General features: G+C 41.0%; 1 protein-coding gene and 1 long non-coding RNA gene across 2 annotated transcripts in view; one reads left to right on the top strand and one right to left on the bottom strand.

Moving 5' to 3' along the window:
* Nucleotides 1-14612, top strand: part of LOC125094796 (uncharacterized) — a 39994-nt gene extending 25382 nt beyond the window's left edge. The window contains exons 3-4 of the long non-coding RNA XR_007125696.1: nt 10872-11003; nt 14466-14612. This is a non-coding gene — a long non-coding RNA (uncharacterized LOC125094796). The remainder of the gene's footprint in view (nt 1-10871; nt 11004-14465) is intronic.
* The window catches only part of NALCN (sodium leak channel, non-selective), a 310211-nt gene that overhangs the window by 178970 nt on the left and 109711 nt on the right, over nt 1-21530 (bottom strand). Inside the window, exon 10 of the mRNA XM_047720335.1 lies at nt 18330-18416. Coding sequence (XP_047576291.1) covers nt 18330-18416 — 87 coding nt within the window. The remainder of the gene's footprint in view (nt 1-18329; nt 18417-21530) is intronic.

Below are 21530 nucleotides of genomic sequence, written 5' to 3' on the forward strand. Positions count from 1 at the left end.
AGAGATAATAGTAGCCCCTCCAAAGGTTTTTACCATTTTAAATGAGTCAATATTTGTAAAGCACTTAGAGCAGGGCTTGCATATTAAATGTTCTATAAAACTTTGCAATAAAAATAAGTGCAATTCTGTGAATCCAGGCATTTTTTTTTTCCCGTCCAAGAATGGCAAGGTAACTACCCAAGGTCAAAGAATTAATTATGTCTTATATTTGATGGAGTCCAGGACCAAGGGAGATAAATAAAAGTGATAAGATTTAATAATTTGAGAGATGTCGGAGTTATCAGAAAAGCAGATACTTAGTAAGGGTCTTTGTCACTGTGGCTATGGAAGCATTACATCCATGTGCCTCTGACTTTATTTTATGGGTGATACGAAATCAAATTCCAGGACTGCCAATCGACATATTTAAAGGCACATCAATTCCTCGCAGGAACTACTGACCTTCCTAACCCTGATAAGCAAATCAGTCGGCACCTTTCTATTCTCATTAGAATTTGTATTGTTATTTGGTCTCTCTTGAATTCTGAGAGTCGCGTTCCATAACTATTATTCCCTTTCTGTACTCTTTTCAACATAATGTTCTATTAAAAACATTTCAACTGAGTTCTTCTTTATCTGCATGACAGAAAAGCCACAACTCTCTCTTTCTATTTTCCTTAGCTGTGGATTTGTGTCTTAAGTAAACTGTTATTACTGAAAGATCCAAACAAAGCTTTTAGCCATGGCTGTCAAAAAAACTTTTAAATTGGTTTTGTAACTGTCACAGCTTCACTTTGGTGCTGTCATTATAATTATGTTGTTTTTTGTCTGAATGTCTATGTGTCCCTGTTGGTACAGTCATTAAAATAATCACTTACAATGGATTTTGATACACTATAATCACCACTGCTTAGCCGACTTTCTCCAAAGTAATAACTTTCAAATATTAAATAAGAATTAAGGTGTGCAATAGCTAAATCTGAACATTAGAGCCAGTAACTCTGGCTTTGAAGTGAGAGCTAGTGACATGGTCCACGTTAGCTCAATTCAATCCAAACGATGTTGGCTGGCTGTTGGCTTCCTTAATTAAGCAGAAGGCTAGAAACATTACATTTAGACTCATGCTTGGATCTATAGCGCAGTTCAAATTTACACCCTTTGATTTTTTATTTTCTCATAAAAATTAATGTAAAGGGAAATGTTAAAGTTGAGTCAGTTCCACAAAATATATAATTTGAGATTTTTCAGAATCATTTAACATGGATATGATATATATGTATATATATATACATACACACACACACACACACACCTATAAACACACATATGCATGTGTGTGTGTATATATTTATACATGTATGTATATATTTCTCTATATAACATAAAACTCTTTGGATCCTGCATACACATTCAACTTTTTAAGGTTCCCTTCAATTGCAATGTTATTTTGGTTTAATCAGACAAATTTTACATATATTTTTAGTTTGGCTTTGATCCAAGAAAAAAACAATTGCATGTGACAGTTGGAATTACCAAAATACAAAGAAAAGACTGTAACAGAACCATCCCCAAGGCAGCAATATCTGTCAGGAATGCTCGGGAAGCTTACTAGCCAATGTGTGGTCCTTGGACCAGGAGTTTCCTGGGAGCATATTAGAAATGCAAACTCTAAGAGATTCTTCATCTCAGGAAATGAACTGAGGGTTGCTGGAGTGGAGGGGGGTGGGAGAGATGGGGTGGCTGGGTGATGGACTCTGGGGTGGGTATGTGTTGCGGTGAGCACTGTGTATTGTGTAAGACTGATGAATCACAGGCCTGTACCCCTGAAACAAATAATACAATGTATGTTAATAAAAAAAAAAAAAAGAAAGAAATTCAGGTTCTCAGGCCCTATCCCAGACCTACTGAATCAGAATCTGTATTTTTAACAAGATCACCAATAATTAATGTGCATATTAAAGTGTGAGAGGTTCTGTTGTAGGGGACACTCCTTGAGTAGCAGTTTAAACTAGGTGACCTATAAATTTTTTCACAAATTCACAATTTCATGACTCTGAAAGTCTGTAGTCACTGAATAGAATAGAGCAGTACTTGCTGGATATTATGATGATATGTTAGGCTATGCCATCACAAAAAGAATGCCTACCTTCCCCCACTCTCCAACTCCAAGATTAAAACCCACCTATACCAGGTTCCCAAAGACCAAAATATGCATTGGCTTTTCAATCATTTGGGTGAGTTTTTTTTTTTTTTTTTTAAAGATTTTATTTATTTATTTGACAGAGAGAGATCACAAGTAGATGGAGAGGCAGGCAGAGAGAGACAGAGAGAGGGAAGCAGGCTCCCTGCTGAGCAAAGAGCCCGATGTGGGACTCGATCCCAGGACCCTGAGATCATGACCTGAGCCGAAGGCAGCGGCTTAACCCACTGAGCCACCCAGGCGCCCCCATTTGGGTGAGTTTTATGAAGACCCCATCATAGACTCTTTCATGAAGTCAGGTCATGTTTAGAATCTGGAAAAGGCAAGAAAACTGTTTCTTCCCTAGACCTCCAGAACTAATGCAGTCTTCCTGAGACCTTCATTTTAATTAGCTGAAACTCATTTTGGAGTTCTGACCTACAGAACTATAAATAATATGTTGTCGTAAGTCTGTCAGTTTGCGGTAATGTGTTACAGCAGAATAGGAATCTGATACAAATACTGTTCGTGATTTTGACATACACTAGTTCAATCGTCTCCTCTGAAACCTGACTGTACAGAGCGGAGCGTCAGTGCTAGGAAATTCTACCTCCCCAAAGGGCTTCACCCAAGGTGATATGCCAGCAGGGGGTCTCTGTAAATTTCATTACCCCAAATATAAACCCATTATAGCAACCAAGGTTTACACCTTACTTTGTTTCAGAACGTGTAACGAGACAATGGGTTTGTAGCATGACACTGAGTCCCACTTCAAGCAGAATGAGAAAAGGTCGCTTTTCTTTATGTTAGTTCCGAGTACGACCATGAAAGGAACGTTCCCAAGAGACTGTGAAGTCTTCACCAAATATGGACGGGGATCCTCACTCAACTCAAATTGACACCAAGATGTATTATCAAAACAGGACCACCATTTGAGTGCTTGGTTTGTGGCAAGTTTCCCCAAGCATCTTGCATGCTGATGTGAAAATCTCATTTAATCAACAGCCCCGTGTGATACCTGTTTTGTGATCCTCTTTGACAACTGAAGAAAGTGCAGGGTAAGCATAAGTAGACTTGTAAACTCATAGAGTTAGAAACTAGCCTCAGATATTTTGAGTCCAAAGTCTGTGCCCTCTTGCCTTCCCACAGGCAGTCAAAATGCCTGTGATGCTGCTCTGTGTATTAAAGAAGAAAGAACAGCATCTCTTTTGCTAAGTGTTTGTGATTAAATAGAGGGAACAAGTTTAAGAACCTTGTATTTGAAAGGTGAAGATGACCCGTTTCTTACAGAAGGGGGTACCATCTCCAGGGTAGGGAAAAAAGTGTCAGTTCTGAAGACAGGCTGAGCTGAGTTCAAATCTTGAACTTAACCTCTTGTGACTTGGTGTTCGTATAAGAGAAATGAATGTGAGAGCACCTACATCTCTAGGGGGTAACGTGAATATAAATGAGACTATTTGGCATAGAGTATAGCCCATATCCAGCATCTTGCACTCAGGACACTTACTATTATTATTACTGTATTTGAAAACACTCTAAGCATTTAAAGGTAGAGATAGAATCGGTCGCTTGTGGGGAATGTAAGAAGGTACAACGCAAAAATTCAAACCAAAGAAATAACCAATCTTGAGAAGGACCATGAACGTGTATAAACTTTTAGGGAAGTCTCATGCTATCCCAATTTTAGCTTGAGTGCTTCATAGGAGCTTTGTCTATTAATTTGTTCAGTAATTTTGCCTATAAAACAGTGCCTTAAAGATTCTGAAGACTCTGCAAGCAAACATTCATCAAAACTGTGGCCTTGGAGGCCACAATGAGGATAAATTAAGATAATGAATAGTACAGCAGCTCAGAAATCAAATCTTTCTTTAAATTGCTGCTTGAAAGAATAAAATATCCTACCTTGGTAAACAAATTGCATGCATTGTACATTGTATCAGCCAGGTACTAAAAACTGTTTTATTTATTTATTTTTTTTAAATTTCCTTATTTTTTTTTAAGATTTTATTTATTTATTTGACAGACAGAGATCACAAGTAGGCAGAGAGGCAGGCAGAGAGAGAGGAGGAAGCAGGCTCCCTGCTGAGCAGAGAGCCCGATGCGGGGCTTGATCCCAGGGTCCTGGGATCATGACCTGAGCGGAAGGCAGAGGCATTAACCCACTGAGCCACCCTGGCACCCCTAAAAACTGTTTTAATTAGACCTCAAAGGAAACATATTTGGAGAACAATGCAATTACATGATGATATTCTCAGAAACCATCTTACATACAGAGCCATGAGCATAAGAACAAGAGCATAATGTAAAATGTACATAATGTACATTGTAAAATGTACATAATGTATATAAAACCTAAAATACATCTCTCATGGGCAAGTGGGGCATTTTTCTCTTCCCGTATTTAGAAGACATTTGGGTATGTTACTTCTATAATTGATATATAAAATAATGCTGTCTGATATAATTGTTAAAAAAAAGCAAATACCTTTATAACAAGATTTAAAAACAGAACCAGTAGATGTCCTTAGAAACTCTGCCTTTCCCATGTGTCTGCTCCTGGAGAGCCAGAGGATAGATGGAAATCCACAAGTGACTTCCCTCAAAAGTACTGAAAGTCTGTGATATCTGTGAGTCAGTCAAGCCCTGACTGGGTTGTTCTCTTCTCGATGGCAAGCTGGGGGGACTTCCCAAAAATGGAAGTCAAATTGTAGAAAGAAGGAAGAGGAGGTTAGTAAGACACTTTCATCTCTTGGTCACCATGAGCCTGCCTATCTTTCACTCTACTCTGTAATAGTAAGGTTAGAAGTTAAATCATAAATTGCCAGGCAAGTATTACTGTTATGAATATTTTTCAAATGCCAACTCCACTGTGTAGGACAAATTCGATTTTAATGAAAAGTAAGTGCATGCTCAGTGGAAAAGAAATGCCGCTAAGAAGGACCAACTATAATGCTAACAAGTCAGTGACTCATACTTCTTCTAGCTCATGTGACAGAGCCGGAAGTGGAATGTACATCCCTGTCTCCAGGGCCTCAGCAGCGCCCCCTACTCTGACTCTGGACTTAGCCATGTGACTTGTTTTGGTAGCAAGACAATAGCAGAGCTGATGTGAACAGAGACTCAGAAAATAGTTGGGGGTTGAGACTTATTCTTGCAACACCTGAGACCATCACACCGACATTCCAGGCAGGCTTGCCACATGGTGCCCATGGGCCCTGTCATCTCCTGTACCCTGCACATCTGCCATGCCCCAGAAGCAGAGATGCTAGCTGATAAGCTAGCTGGGGATGCTGGCTGACTATAGATACAAGACAGGACCCGCTGAGATCAGCTGAGCCACAAACTTGTGAGTAAAAATGAGTGTCTGTTTACAAGCTGTTAAGTTTTAGGGGTGGCTTGTTTGACAATACACCCCCCAAGTCTGTTTCCTCACCCCAGGCACAGAGCTTAATGACAACACTTAGCCTATTAACCTCGAAATGGGGCAGGAAGAGAGGTTCTCATCACTAGAATGGAATGGAAGTGATGTGTCATTTTGAAAGAGACAATGAAGAAAGGGCGTGCCTTCTCCAAGCTATTTCTCTCTTCTCCTCTGTAGTGACTTTGGAAATTAGGTGCTTCAGATGGGATTATAAAAAATTTTACTATATATAAATATAAATACATATATATACATACACATATATATATATATATATATATATATATATATATATATAAATACACACACACACCCCCATACATATATATGTATCCTATACATACATATATTCTATATATATAGAATACCTATATGGGTGTGTGTATATATATATATATATATATATATATATATGCCATCTCTGATTGAAGGTGGTTGGGGAACACAGCCCCACGTGTGGCATGCTGGAGCTGCAATTGTGTACATCTTTCCCCAACTTCACGCTCAATGTCATGTTGTTAACTTGAAATTGGCCATAGTGGGAACACCATGGAAATTAGCAAATGCTACCAGTCAGGACTCTCCCACTTCAAGATGGTTATTAAACATCTTAACCATCTGTGAGCACACCACTGGCCCAGGGCCAGCTGCCTCAGCTCTCTGGCACCTCCTTGTTACTCTAGGTTGGATGACACAAGTATCACCCCATTCTGATACATAGAGACCCATTATGACATAATGTCAAGGGCACTCACACAGACCCTCTCACTCTTGATCCTATTTTTTAGATGTGTTAATGGGAATTAATTAAAACAAATTAGGACATTTAAGTTCAAGTAATTTTTTTTTTTTAAGAGAGAGACAGAGAGAGAGAGAGAGAGATGGGGGCGGGCAGAGGGAGAGGGAGAGAGAGAATCTTAAACAGGCTCCATGCCCAACACATAGCCCAGTGCAGGCCTTGATCTCACAACCCTGAGATCACGACCTCAGCCAAAATCATGAGTAGGACACTTAACCGACTGGGCCACCCGGGTACCCCTCAAGTTCTATACCCTTCTATGTGTGTATTCCAAGGAGCTGCACCATTCAGCCATGGGCACAACAGGACCCAGAGTGATAACTGGTCGATGAGGCCACTGCATGCATTCCAGCAATAAGACTCCCTCAGTGACTGTCCCTTACTCAGGTCATCTGATTCAGACTTAAGTCAATTATAAGTGAAATGCCAGACTGCAAGCGCTAACATTTTCTGCCTTCTCACTAGCTTTCCACAGCCTATAGTGTTTCCAGTTAATCCCACCAGATTTTGACAAAAGGTGCTTTCTTCATCTTAGTCATCAGTATTGTTGTGAGTTTCTCTTTGTCTTCATGTGTACTTCAGTGAGAAGTTAGGAACATCCCCAACAAGGCTGCTAGACAGGGGACCCATAAACTATGATGATTTTAAGGTCTATGGGCACTTCAACGGACATTCCCATAGCTAATTAAAATGTCTATGTAGAATCACTTCAAATATACTTGTATATGTTTATTTTTATTTTTAGTATTAAATGGTGGACAAGTGAACATAACACTTGTTTCAAATTCAAGAGGGAAATCATAAATTTGAAAATGAGATTAAATAGCAGTCATTTTCAACAAATTTTAGATCTGACACAATGAAGGACGTCGGTTGTTACATTTGATGAATGCAGAGTTAAACAAGAATTTTTGACTCTATTGTTTCTTGAAGTGGGAGATTCATTTTGAGATACTTAAATTACTGAGGCAAGTGAGAAAAACAAATTTGAGGGATTGGAAAAATAGGCAAGAACTATATTGACTATGAAATGACACTTTTTTTTTACTCTGTCCAAACCTGTCATCAGCCGTAGGGCATGGAGGGCGTCACACGGCTCCTCCAACCCCTTCAATGGCACTGATTGTGCTGAACACTGAGATAAATACAGAGCAGTCTAAAACCTTGGCTGAAGACTGGCTGCATACTTAACCCCAGAAATCAAGATTCAGAAGAAGAACAACATATCCTTCATTTTTTCCTAAGGTGATAATGTAACAAATATTTGATGGAAATTTGTCTCCAAAGACTGTATTATGAATGCCTGGCATAGGTTGGCAAATGTCTCCTGATTAATATAAATATCGAAGAGTCATGGGACTTATTCAAACTGGAAGATGAAAATATACAACAATATAGGAAGTTAGTTTGGGATAATCTGAAACACAAATTATTTTAAGATGTTCTGAATATTTTTTTCTTCCAGTGAGGCCCCATAATCAAAGATGCAAGACCATTTAATCAATAGAAGACAGATAAATAAATAAATATAATATTAATTTTATCATGTCTGGTCTCTATTCTAAATATAATTATTATCTGAAGTGTATATATATTCTATTTGTATATATAAATATGTAGAATATATATTTAAAATATATATATACACACATATATATATAAAATACAAAATGTTTAAAATTGAAAAGTTACACAATCAGCACCTCTCTTTAGTTAATTTAACCATAACTGGTTTCGAGACTATAATAGGTCTCTTTCAATTATCTTCTTATACCTTTTGTTTGTGCTGTTTTGGTTCTATTTTATCTTTCCGGTTTTAATTCCCAATCCAGGTTCTTAAGAATACTTTTTGTTCCTTTTCTTCCCCCCATAACTCTTCCTCCAAGCCAGTCATTTTATGTTCTGCTGTTAGAGACTGAAGACCAGTGTGCGCACACACCAGGGTCTGGCACAGGTGCCACCGGCACCTGTGTAATGGGAGGGTGAGAATTTGTGTCTGCTGTGTGTGAGGTGGTGTAGTTCTGTACACAAAAGCGCGTGTATGCGTACACTCGCATATAATCCCCCAAATATTTGCCAAACGCTTATTGTGTGAAAGCTATGATGGAAGGAACTGGAAGTAGAGAAGAAAGTTAACAAACTGAGTTGGGGTGTCAGAGATCACTTACTGTACTGAGGAAGTTTTGTTTGACCTGATTTGGAAGATAGGGGTATTAGACAGGGGTAGGGGTGGGGGGAAACAGGAAAGACTGAATTAATGACAGAATTGCTGACCAGTCAGATTTGGGGAGGACGGTGGGGCAGGAAAAGTCTGGTTCCTATGTGGGAATGGGTCAGGGAGAGGTTTGTTTGGTTTCTCAAGATGAGACGGGCAATGGGCTCAGGAGAACAAGTGGGCGTATGTCTGTTGGACTCTTTGGGACAGTCCTGAGATGCAGAAACAGGGCTGGAGCAAGGCGGGGAGGTCAGACTACAGGTGTGCACGAGCACAGGCGTCCTGAACGGCCACAGTACTCTGAGGCAGGAGGCAGTGGGGGAAGCATGCGCTCACAGTAATGACAGCCATTTCCACAACCTTGTGACCACTGTATCCCACACACTGCATTAGACATTTTATGTACATTGTTTCTAATCCTTACAAATCCCTGAGAGATGTCCTTATCCCCATTTTTCAAGTCAGCAAACTGAGGCTCTGGGAGATTTAGCAGATCGTCCCTGGTTCTCCCGGGCCAGTCCCAGCTGGGCCACACCATCTCGTCACTTCGGTCTGTAAGCACAGCAGAGGATGGAAGCGAAATTCTCCTGGGTTCAATCAATTCCTGAGATTGTCTGCCGGTTCCTGGGAAGGTTCATTAATAAGATAGACGTCTGCGAATTGCCTCGGATGTCGCTTCATCACTTGAAATACACACATCACACAGTCCACCTCCCCCAATCTTTGCCTTCCGTGGAAATGTTCTCAGAAAGCATTAAAAACACTAGAGTAATAATTTTGCCACCATTTGACCCACTTATGGTACGAGCCTATTATCTCTGTTCTTTACAGACGGAGGCGCACGAAGCCACAGAGAGACACGGAGCTCGAGCATGTCGAGTCTCATGCACACTTTCATTTTCTTGTCAGTGACTTTCTTCACGGTAATAGATCACTGTGTGTGTTTGGGATGAGATGGCTCAACGGTGCAGCCACATCTGTCAGACTGTCAAGGGATGAAAACTCCTACCTGAGAGGCAGGAGAGAAATGGCTTGTCACAGCAGCTACTGGGGACCAAGGTTCCCATTTAACAGAACTTTTTATCATGCATTAGAGCAACCTCTTCATGCAGCTGTTGCTTAGGCTAAAAAGGAGTATAAACAGCTAAGTAAGTGGCTGATGTGAAAAGAGTTAACTATAACTTTTGCCTTTTCTGAGATGCACAATGAAGGACACGCCAAAGACACTTTCTACGTGGTGCTGGTAACGCTGCCTAACAGAGCTGCGGTACTGCCTGAAGAGGGGCAAGGAGTAAAGCATGCATCCCGATACCAAGCACTGAAATTTCAGATGTAGCTCTCTACTACCTCAGTGTCTTCTCAGTTAGACAGAAGGGATAGGCCCCTTAGAATTGCACAGAATTTCTGAAAGTCGTTTGGAAAAAATCAACAGAATCTACAGAATGAATGAGCGATCTACAAAAAATATAAGTGGCCTACGAATCTATACAGAAAATTCGTGACTTTCACAGACTGTAATCAGGCAGATCTAAATTGAATGTTGTCTCTTCACACCATCGGTGGTAAAAGTCTGATAACATCATTGTGGGCAAGGATGCGAAATGCTGAGAATTTTTATAGGTTGCTGCTAGGAGTACAAAGTGCACGAGATTCTGGGGAGCCGTGGGGTAATATCTCAGAGAGCCTAAGGCTGTTTCTCTCCTCCAGCAAGTGCTCTCTTAACTACAAACACTCGAAACCTTCTCACCCATGTGCACAAAAAGGCAGAGACAGGAGGTGGCCTAGAATGTGGGCAATAGAAACAATAGGGGAGGGGAGCCTGGGTGGCTCAATTGGTTAAGCGTTGGCCTTCAGCTCAGGTCATGATCCCAGAGTCCTGGGATCGAGCCCCATGTCAGGCTCCCTGCTCAGTGGGAAACCTGCTTCTCCCTCTGCCTCTGCTGCTCCCTTTTCTACTCCCCCTCTCTACTCCCTGCTCCTCCCCCCATTCCTCCTCCCTGCTTGTGCCCTCTCTCTCTGTCTCTCTAAAATAGATAAATAAATAATACTTTAAAAAAAAAGAGCAAAACAATAAAAACCAGCCTTGGTGTTCATCATTAGGTGGATAAATGAATGGATGACAAACAAACTAGGGTCTGTTGGAGGAGGACGATACACTGTGTGGAAATGAAGTGGTTAAAAATATGAGGTGGCCTGCATGGGACAGTCCCCAGTTAGTCACCAGCTATGTGACCTGCACCAAATTACTTCAGCTCTCTGTGCCTCATTTGTTCCACAGAGGTCATGAGAGCCCCTGCGTCAGTGGCCCTGTTGTGAGCGTGACATCAGGGAGCACCTCGAACCCACCACTGACACAGGGAGTGTGGCCTGTCGGTGTGAGCTGTGATCATTTCCAACAGTGGCTACAGAGGTATTCTTCCCATCTGTGTCTCCACATTGTTTCATAATCTTTTTAACGCAAGAAAGGGACTGAATATTATATTGGGAAGTGGCTCTAATTGACAAGTTATTCACTTATAAATATGAGGAAAGTAGGTGGTGTTTCTTCAAAGAAACTGTCCCCACACAGAGGTGCTTTGAACTTCAGGTCAGACCATAATGGTCTACTTGGCCCTTAAAAGAGTTCTCAAGCCCTGTAAGACTTCAAATTTAATAGGGAACCGGCCCCTGAGTAGTAACTCCCAAGGTCAAGTTCCACTACTCATAAGGACAAAAAGTTATGTCCCTTCTCCACCTGCTCCATGAAGCTCCCCAGGGTATTGAGCAGTGGCTCCTATAGACAGAGACCAGGCATGGTCTTCAGAAGGGATTAAGAAGGGAAAATTACTTTGGGTTCCTACTGTAACTGAAGGGAATACTTCACTCAAGTGGACTTGCTTCTTCCATTCCATTCCTATGACCAGCTGCCCCTAGCCCAGCTCCCATTTGGGTGGCCTGCTATGAAACTATAGTCTCCCAGCCTCACACCCATCTTTGGATGTTTCCTTGGTGAGTCTCTTTAGCGCTCTTGAATGACAGGTCACCAAACTCAGTGGCAAACAGCCACATTTGGGCACTGTGAAAGAAACAGAATAAAGCCAGCCTTCAAGGAGAAAAACAGAGGCAGATGCATGGACAGAAACAAAGATGAAAAATTATGTGTCTTCCCACAGAGAGTGAGAGAAAAACAAAGAAAGCATAGCCTTCTGGCAGGTCAGACTACATGCAAATGCTCCCTGTGAGCGTAAGATCTGTTCCTTGCAACCAAACAATTCTTGAGTGGGATGTAAATTCTTAATCCTCACAGCTGAGGAAGGAGGCGCTATCCCTATTTCACAGCAATATGCCCAAGGTCTCACTAATTAATAGCAGAGCTGAAATATGTCTGTCTCCAGAGCCTACCCTCTAAGAGGCTGCAGTATGGTGATTTATTCTCCCTCTGGAACAATGCTGTGCTGGGTTTTATCTCACAGAGTGCAGTAAGGATGTCTGTGGCTGGGGAGGCAGGGGTGAGAGGTGAGGGAGTCAGGAGTCATGTGCTGGAGGCAGCTATAGCATAAAAAGAAAAGGAAACCAGGTCTAGAGCTTGGCTCATCCCTATTCCCAGACTTTTCCTTGTCACTTGCAGCCATCTTGTTCCCATAATAAGGACGAATGGCAGGAAGGGGTGGGACCCCAGATGATGAACTTATCAGCAGTGCTCAGGGAAGTAAAGAAAGAGGCAGAAAGACATTCTAGGCAGGACAGAGGTGGAGAGAAGGGGTGTTTCAGGGGCTCTAGAAGGTTCACTTATTTGTCCTTAAGTTAGGAATGAATTTATAAGGAATGGCATAGGTCTCCTGTGGCTAAGTTCCTTAGTAATGTGGTATGAATTTCATTAATAACTGGCTAAACATGAAAAATGTCCAAGCAAAATTAAGTTAATGAAGTTAATCAACTAAAAATTTCAAGTGTTACCACAGAGCTCACCACTCATAGCCTAGCAGGTCTTGCTCTGAACTTGTGGTTTTGCAACTACATTTAAGGGCATATGCACTTTCATTTATTATGAAAACAGAAAAGACCACGCTAGGGGTGCCAAATTGAATCCTTCCCCTGCATGACTGTGTATGACTCCCGATATGGTTATAATTATATAGCTGTGATTACACTTAAAATCTGTGTCTCGGAACACAGAGAAGAATTTGTAGAGTTTCTAGTTACAGACCAAAGGTGCCTATTTTTTGCTTCTACCACTGGCTCTACAGAGCGTATTATTCTGTAGAAGAGTAAGAAGATCTCTGAGTTTCCTAACTCATTTGAAAGCTCCAAAATCAATATATGCAAAGAGGAAGCAGAGATACCACCATGATTGCAACATTGGGAATGAGAAAAATATGTGTGTGGAAGGAAACAGGAAACAATAAAAAAGGAAAAAGCAGGAAACAATAAAAAAAAAAAAAACCGAATCTCATTGCTCAGATCCTATCACTGCCCAAGGGAATATATAAAATCTCAATAGCTTTATTGCTGCAAGTTAAAAAAAATAAAGGGTGCCTGGGTGGCTCAGTGGGTTAAGCCGCTGCTTTCGGCTCAGGTCCTGATCTCAGGGTCCTGGGATCGAGGCCCGCATCGGGCTCTCTGCTCAGCAGGGAGCCTGCTTCCCTCTCTCTCTCTCTCTCTCTGCCTGCCTCTCTGTCTACTTGTGATCTCTCTCTGTCAAATAAATAAATAAAATCTTTAAAAAATATATATATACACATATACATATATACATGCATATATATTTTTACATTGCAGGAATACATATACAATATATAATATATATATTTTAGATACATGCACACATACAGAGAGAGAAACAATTATACATCAAACACTCAGAATCACAGAAGTATCAGTCCCACCATATATTTAGTTTAACTGTAGTCGGGAAGATTAAGCCACATCAATCTATCTTATTTTATTAAAATACTTAATTACTTGTGGTTGGCAGGAAAGACATGCAGATGTTCACACCAATAAAAGAGACTAGGACACAGAAAACAGAATAGAAAGTAAAAATATAAGAAAGAATACCAATGAAGAGAGTAAGCAAATCCAAAGCAAAGTCACCTGAAACAAGGGCAGAGATGACTTTTAAATGTCCTTCACTTAGAAAGGCATTCAAGCCAGTCTCCATTTACGTTGAGTTGGTGGGTTTAAAATTTTGAATTTTTGAAAACATAAAAAGTATGGAAAGACTATCTCTGAATAATTGAAACTCATGCACGACTTACTACTATACCATCTTTGTGAACGAAAGTATATTATGGTAACTTAGTTCATGGGTTACCTATTTTATTGGAGCGGTAGGATATATGGGTTTTTGGGTAAAATATTCTGTTTTAAACTTGGGGTCAAATTTTATTTTGTTTTATTTTATTTTATTTTTTAAGATTTTATTTATTTATTTGACAGACAGAGATCACAAGTAGACAGAGAGGCAGGCAGAGAGAGAGGAAGGGAAGCAGGCTTCCTGCTGAGGAGAGAGCCCAATATAGAGCTCAATCCCAGGACCCTGGGATCATGACCTGAGCCAAAAACATAGGCTTTAACCCGCTGAGCCACCCAGGCACCTCGATGGGGTCAAATTTAAAACAAAGTTCCACTCTCATGACAAAATCAACAGATCCTTTAATACTCAGATGGGGACTCTGGATGACCACATTACCAACGTGCAAATATTTATTCCTACCTCATTTTTCTGTGATGGCCAAATTACTAAGTCAATATAATTACAGCTGTTCATATGCTTCATTCTAATAAATTCGACTTTTTTGGTTGAGATAGGAATTGGTTTTCATTCTTTTCAACTATGTTACTACTAAGTCTACATTTCTAAATTCTGACCTATTTATTTCGCATGCTGAAGAAGTTAAAAAGAATTCAGAAAGCCGTGGGAAATAACAGAAGTCATGGTTAGGTCCCATTGAGCCTCTGCCAACATGTTCGTGGAGAGACAGTCTGACAAAAGCATCCAACGTCATCCAACTTTGATGGGAACTTTCTACAAACAAATCTCAAGGTACTGCTTGTTTTAGACTTAGAAATAAATGCTTGGATAGAAATAGTGTCAGTGCCATCATCCACTCAATTTCTGGTTCCCTACAACAAGAGAACAGAGCTTCTACTAAATGAGAAGACGAATGAGTTCTTGCGCAAGCCAAGAAGGGTCTACGTCCTTCTTTCACTTGCTTTTTCTCCTGTTCGGTAAACACCAACTGAGTCTCTTCCATGTGTCAGGAATAGTTCTGACAGTGACCACAAATGCTGTGGTCCCTACTGCCATCGAGTTTCCTCTGGTTGGAGAAATGGACTTTAAATAATGAATTATACCCCTTTAATTTATTTGATGAAAATTACGATGAACACAAAAGAAAAGCTTGGGATGGTGTGGAGGTGATCTGTTCTTTGAGGGTGAGGAAGACTTCCTTAAGGAAGTCAGACTCTTGAGCTGAACTGAGTGGGACAGGAGAGTGTTCTAGAAAGAAGAAACAGAAAAATGACAGTGCCTTCTGGAAGCAGAACTGCTGTTTTATAAGAGACATACAGAGTAAATGCAGGAGTAATGGGTCTTAGAGAAACTGGCTTTTACTGTTAACCTCCAGGCCTCCTCTGGAAGGGGGTGAGGGAGGATAAGTTGGAAGGAATTTAAGCAAATACTTATTTTTTTTTAAAAGATTTTATTTATTTGTCAGAGAGAGAGGAGAGCGAGCGAGCACAGGCAGACAGAATGGCAGGCAGAGGCAGAGGGAGAAGCAGGCTCCCCGCCAAACAAGGAGCCCGATGTGGGACTCGATCCCAGGACGCTGGGACCATGACCCGAGCCGAAGGCAGCTGCCCAACCAACTGAGCCACCCAGGCGTCCCACAAATACTTATTTTTTAATGTTATTTCTTTAGTTTACTTATATGTTTTAGGACAATGTAATGTCACATTTTGCCCATTTTAAAAATTTAAAAAAAGTGATATATTCTATTGTTTGTCTTGAGGGTGAGAGGTCATTATAGGTCTAGACAGGAGTGAGTGAATAATTCAGATGAAAATTTCCTTGTTACTTAGAGTTAGACAGCATTAATCATTAGCAAAAGCCAACAAGTATTTCATGGCCATTTTATTTTAAATATTTTTTCTTCACTTCTTTTCTTTTGCTTTTAATTAATTAATGAGTGATTAATCAATTTTTCACTTAGATATAGAAATGAACTCTCTATTCACAGCCCATGCTCACTACAAACAGATCGATCCCTTGGCCATTCCACTTTGCATCTGGACTCGTTCACATCGACTCTTCTGGAAAGCTTGATTTAGGACCAAACACGTAAAGCTGAGTTGAACGGAACTTGCTTTGTACTGAAATGCTAGCCTTTCTTCACCTTTCTTCACCATTTCAAACCATATGTATCATCAGTCATAAAAGTTATCAAGCATGCCACCGTATTCACCAACATGTCTAATATGCAGATCTCTTGGACACCACATTGATATAATTCTAGCCTAACATCTACCCACCTCTCCACCGACCTTCATTTTCCTATACCCCTGTATAGTTCTGTCCCCTCATTACACTCTCCTGGCCATTTATCGCTTGCCATTGCAAATCTCTGTGATCAAGAGGCTAACTTGCTTTCTAATTCCAGATGGCAACCTTGAGGCATCTATTCACAAGTATTAATACATTTATTAAAGATATATTTTATTTATTCATTTGAGAGAGAGAGCATAAACAGGGGTAGGGTCAAAGGGAGAGAGAGAAACAGACTCCCCACTGAGCTGGGAGCTCCATGTGGGGCTCAATCCCAGGACCCCAGGATCATGACCTGAGCTGAAGGCAGACCCTTAACCGACTGAGCCACCCAGGCACCCTTTAATACCTTTTAAGCAACGTCTTCAGGGCCCCCGTCAGACTCTGATTTGGTATTCATAGCTGGCCTGATTATATCTATTACAAACTTATGTTTCCTCGGCATGTTTTTTCCACTGGATAAAGCATGGAACTAGGAACCAGAAGACCCAGGTGTAGGTCCCGGCTTCTCCATCTGGCTGAGGTGCAACTTTAGGAGGTCACCCAGGTCCTCTGGATCTCCACTTCCTCCTCTACGAAGGTGGAGGGAGCATACTGGTCTTTCTCCATCACTGGGCTGTACCAAGTGAGGGCCTTCCCTGACTCCAAAGGAGGACTCCAACATGTATATTCCCACAGCATCCCGCACTGCTTCTTTAAAATCCTCATTACTCTTGTGATTGCTAGTTCGACGCTGGTTTTTTTCTCCATCCACCCGGAAGTACCCTTCAGTAAGCCCCCCGAGGGGAGGGGCTGTGCTTTTCTTGTTCAGGACTCTCTTAGCGTCAACATATATCAGCTGATGGATTACTGAGTAAGTGAAGGTGCATTTAGGCAAGAAGCTACAATTGCTGTCATTGTTATTACTGTCAGTAGCAATGACAATGCTAGAGGGAGTTGTAGAAGTTGACTATTAGCACTGTCACCGTTCAGTATGCAACAGGCAGAGAGCCACACGATAATATTAGATATCGTCAACATTCATTGTAAACTCTTCCTCCTCCCTCTCCTTTCTTTAAACTGATGGAAACTCACCACTTCATGATTAAAAGGCTGTCTAAATGTAGCCCCCAGTAATGGTTCAGAGTACAATATTTTGCTTCTCATGCATTAATCCTTGAAATGCACAATGAGCCCCCACCTAGAGAATGACCCCAGAGAAAGAAAAAAGGTGTGTTCCTACCCTGAAGCATGTAACAAAGCCTTTCCCAATTTGGGGGAGGGGCATAAAGAACTATAAAATCAGCCCCTTGTGAGAAGAGGATTTGTAACTGAAAACCAGAGTGAAGAAAATAAAATTCTCCAGGAGGAAGAGTCAGTTCTCAGTCCCTACAATGGTGTGGCTTGACCTTTCACCCTTAAAGAGTAGGGAAAGGGACAGAGTGAAAATGCTGTGGGGGTGGTAGGGATGCTGCTTTTGGAAAGGTGACATGGTTTTGAATAAGTATTATTGATGTGTGGGGGCAGGGTGGGAGAACAAAGCAAGAGAAGGTGCCAGGCAGTCCACCAAAGCAAAGAAGGAGTTTATTAGGCTTTAAGTAGAGCCCAGGGCAGCCCAAAGAGTCCACAGGCCTGAAACCCAATGGGACATCCCCTGATCACTTCCCGGGACCTTGGGACCCATGTGCAATGCGAGAGCCTTGTGTTGGCCGCAGGTACACCTGTTAAGGAAGCAGCTCTGTTATGTCACATTGCTCAGATAGCTTGCACATGCCGAACAGACTACCTCTTAAAGATACTCCTTCCCACGTAATATATTCAAGGTAATATATACCTTGAATACCAGGTAAGGTATTCAAGTGAATTGCGATTGTGCCTGCCCTCCCTTAATTCAGGCCTTTGTAGAAGAATACTTTCATAACATCCAATATGACAACAAAATTCTTCTCTGATTTGATACTGTTGGCACGCTATTATTACTTGTGTTCCTTCATTCACTTGAAATTGACCAAATCCCTGCTGCGTATCAAAAAAAAAAAAAAAAATATATATATATATATATATATGGTAGGTCCTTGGAATGCAGAATGGAGTCAACTACTATCCCTCACTCCAGGACCATAAACTCAGGCAGACCTACAGTTTGGAGAGCAGTGGACTTGGACTCCTTGCACAAAATAGAAGTCACAGACCTTTTTGCTGGGTGAGTTTTAAAAACGGTATGTACGGCACCTGGAGGCAGGCTGGGGCGCGTCCCTGGGGCTTGTTGACATCCACAGCTACCAGCTGCCAGCCACCAGCAGCGTCTTCATGAAACATCTTCAAGACAAAGAGGGAGATGAGTCAGAGGCGCTTAATACGGAACATTGCGAACTCCTACTTTATGTCTCCAGCTTCTACAGTTTTCATATTATCAAAGATTTGTCTTTTTATGGATTTATATTTAGAACATGAGTCACTCCAATTATGTTCATTGGAACACCGAAAACTTAAGTGAATAATAATCATAACAAGAACAATGGCCATCGCTAGGCTGCATTTATTGAGTATTTCCCTTGCATCAGGTCCTTTCTGCTTCACACGTGCTTTGCATATAATTGCCCAAATAGTCTTCTCAATGAGACTTGAAAGGAGATATTTTATCCCCATGATATTGGTGATTGATTATTACATACTAGACCTAGGGGGAAAATACAAATTAGAATTCCAAAGCTTTGTGTCTGGTGTGTTTTTGACTGGGAGTGGTGAATTTTTATCTCTATGAGTGGACATTCCTCACTGAGCCAACAGGAAAATATTCTCGGGAGAAATAGCAGAAGTGTGCATGTGGCACAGGGAAGGAGACTGGTTATTTTAATGGTGAAAGACTGACACATCACTTAGTAGACACTATGAAATTATTTTAACAGGGCCAAATTAATCTGCTCAGCAAAAATTTTATGTACATATTTATGAAGGCAAAAGAAGTTTCTTGTGTCTTAAAATACATAAGTGACGAAATTCAGAATGATACAGGACACCAAAATCTGATAGTCATTGAATTGGATAGCTGGATTGTTGGATGCCCGTCTTACTGCATACTCTACGCCCTCCGAAATTAGTCGTCTATCCATATTACACCCAGCTGGAAGACAGTTCCCACTTACACATATTTTCCCGCTAGTATATTTTCTTTCCGATTCCTTTTGTGTGTGGAGGGGGAGGGGTGTGGTTGGTAGTGAGATAAGGTGGAATTAAGGGTATTTATTTTTCCAAGGCACTAACTATAAGCTAGGTTTATTCCTGTCCAAGACCACAGTTTCACACACATAAGTAAATATTTTCTTTGCCATACTTATTCAAGCCCTGACATAAGTCTGTGTTCAAAAGGATAATTATTGATGGAAACATGAGATAATGCAAAGATCTCATGCCTAAGATTCCTGAGGGTAGAGGGAGTAGATCATTTGCAGAAAGAAAACTTGCCCTCTATGAAATAAGTGAGATGGTGAGGGAAAACTGCCAAAATTCATAGACCTTAATATGTTTTTTTTATTAGAAAAGATTTTTTTAATGGTTAACCTGAGAATTCCTAACAATGCCAACCTACAAAGATCCATTCAGAAAAATGGTGTATCAGATGTTCATGTGTCCTAGAATCAATACTTTTCAAAGACTGCACTGGGGGCTCTTTGCCAAGTGTGCCACTTATTTTACACTTCCCAACATATACAGAGAGCACCTACTATAGGACATGCTACAAATACATACATACACCCAATGTAATTATTCCACGAAGCATTATCCTGATTTATATTTACATTATGCTGTGCTTACCGCAAGTGTAGCCACCATCTGTCCATACATACCAACTAAATATTTTTAAATGACAAAATGGAGGTGCATATTTGCTCAAAGATTCTTTGACCCAAGACACCAATTACAAATTGTTTTTCTCAGGTGCTAGGTACAGGATTCTGTTTCCCTTTAGGTTGAATTTTGAAAGGTGCTCTTAGTGGTAGGATCCAGCACCTCTCCATGAATAGGCTCATTCTGAGAATTCATACATCGGTTGAAATGCAAACGTTTTAAAGTTCCTGTCAGAATTCTGGGTGTCTCCTTTTAAGGAGCAAAGACAAAAGCAATCCTGTCAGTCACTAGCTAAAAATCTTCTGTACACGCATCTTCTACTCTCTTATCATGGCACAAAGGATCCCTGGGGTATATATTTGCTTTGATCAGTAGCAGACTCACTTTCTCTGTTAAATTATTTTTTTCCAGTTGACCCAAAATCAAATGAATCAATTTAATTGTTAGGAAAAGTGTTCTCTCAAGGTCACTTCTTTGTATAAAACGAAGTGAAGGCAATGCAGACATGTTCGATGCCCAATTTCTCCTCAGTCCCCTGAATTATAAGCCAACATTTAGATTGGTTAGTGTAATGGTAATGTGAGGTGGACAACAGGATATTCAAAGCCAGGAATCCTTGGGGTTCAGGTCCTGAGCAGCCAATTGTCCCCTCTATATTCCTCAATCTGACCCTAGTGGACCATAATTAGTATTATTAATATACAGTTCAATACATACTGATTTCCAGAACCTGCCTTAAGTCTCTTATCAGCACACACAACAGAAATGTAGACTTTGTGGCCCTAAAGTTGAACAGTTCTTTTAGTCCTTCTCCAGGCAAGGTGAAATTAGCTCATCCCCACCATGGATGAGTATAAATGGGAAGGCCACATGACTGGTGACAGATGTCTGCAGGGAAGCATCTGAGGAGTGAGAATAAAGGTCTGGGCTAAAGAGATGTCAAGTCCAGGACGTTTTCTACGAGCACGTCTGTGCCTCCCAAAATCCAGCTCGGGGGCGATATCCCTGTGCACGTGTGGCATGGGTAGTCCTACTGGGGACTGATGAATCACAGAAGAATGAGTCTCTTGGCCTTGAACCCAACAGCTAACTGAGCATGTGCAACAATGACCCATGGCTAATAATTACGCAGGTATGAAAGCCACCGTCCCCATCAGAGCTCAGGCAAACGAATGATTACTACTCTGAAACTTTCCACTTCATTTTCTCTTTGTTTTCCTGTTACATGTTGTATTACGGTTCCCACCGGTCCTTTGGCATTAATTTTTTAATTTTTTTTCTGCAATGTATTTCGATGCTGTGGGTCGAAGGCAGGTTGCTTTGTTATTAAAAAACATTATAATAACAAAAAATGCCCGGTTCTCGGCACTGGTTCTCTTCTGCCTCCGAACAGTCCCCATGAGAGCCAATTCCTCTTAAACTGCCTGAGACATCAGAAAGCCCGTCCCTTATCCTGTTAATATGTGTAATTTTCTCTCCAAACACACAGCCCTCTTGGAAAAGTCAATGGACCCCAAGACACCAACAAGTCCACGAAGCCCGGGGACCCCCTTGGCTCTTCTGTGGGGCTGACTTAACACAGCA

The sequence above is a fragment of the Lutra lutra genome, chromosome 3 (assembly GCF_902655055.1).
Source record: "Lutra lutra chromosome 3, mLutLut1.2, whole genome shotgun sequence".
Lineage (NCBI taxonomy): Eukaryota > Metazoa > Chordata > Mammalia > Carnivora > Mustelidae > Lutra > Lutra lutra.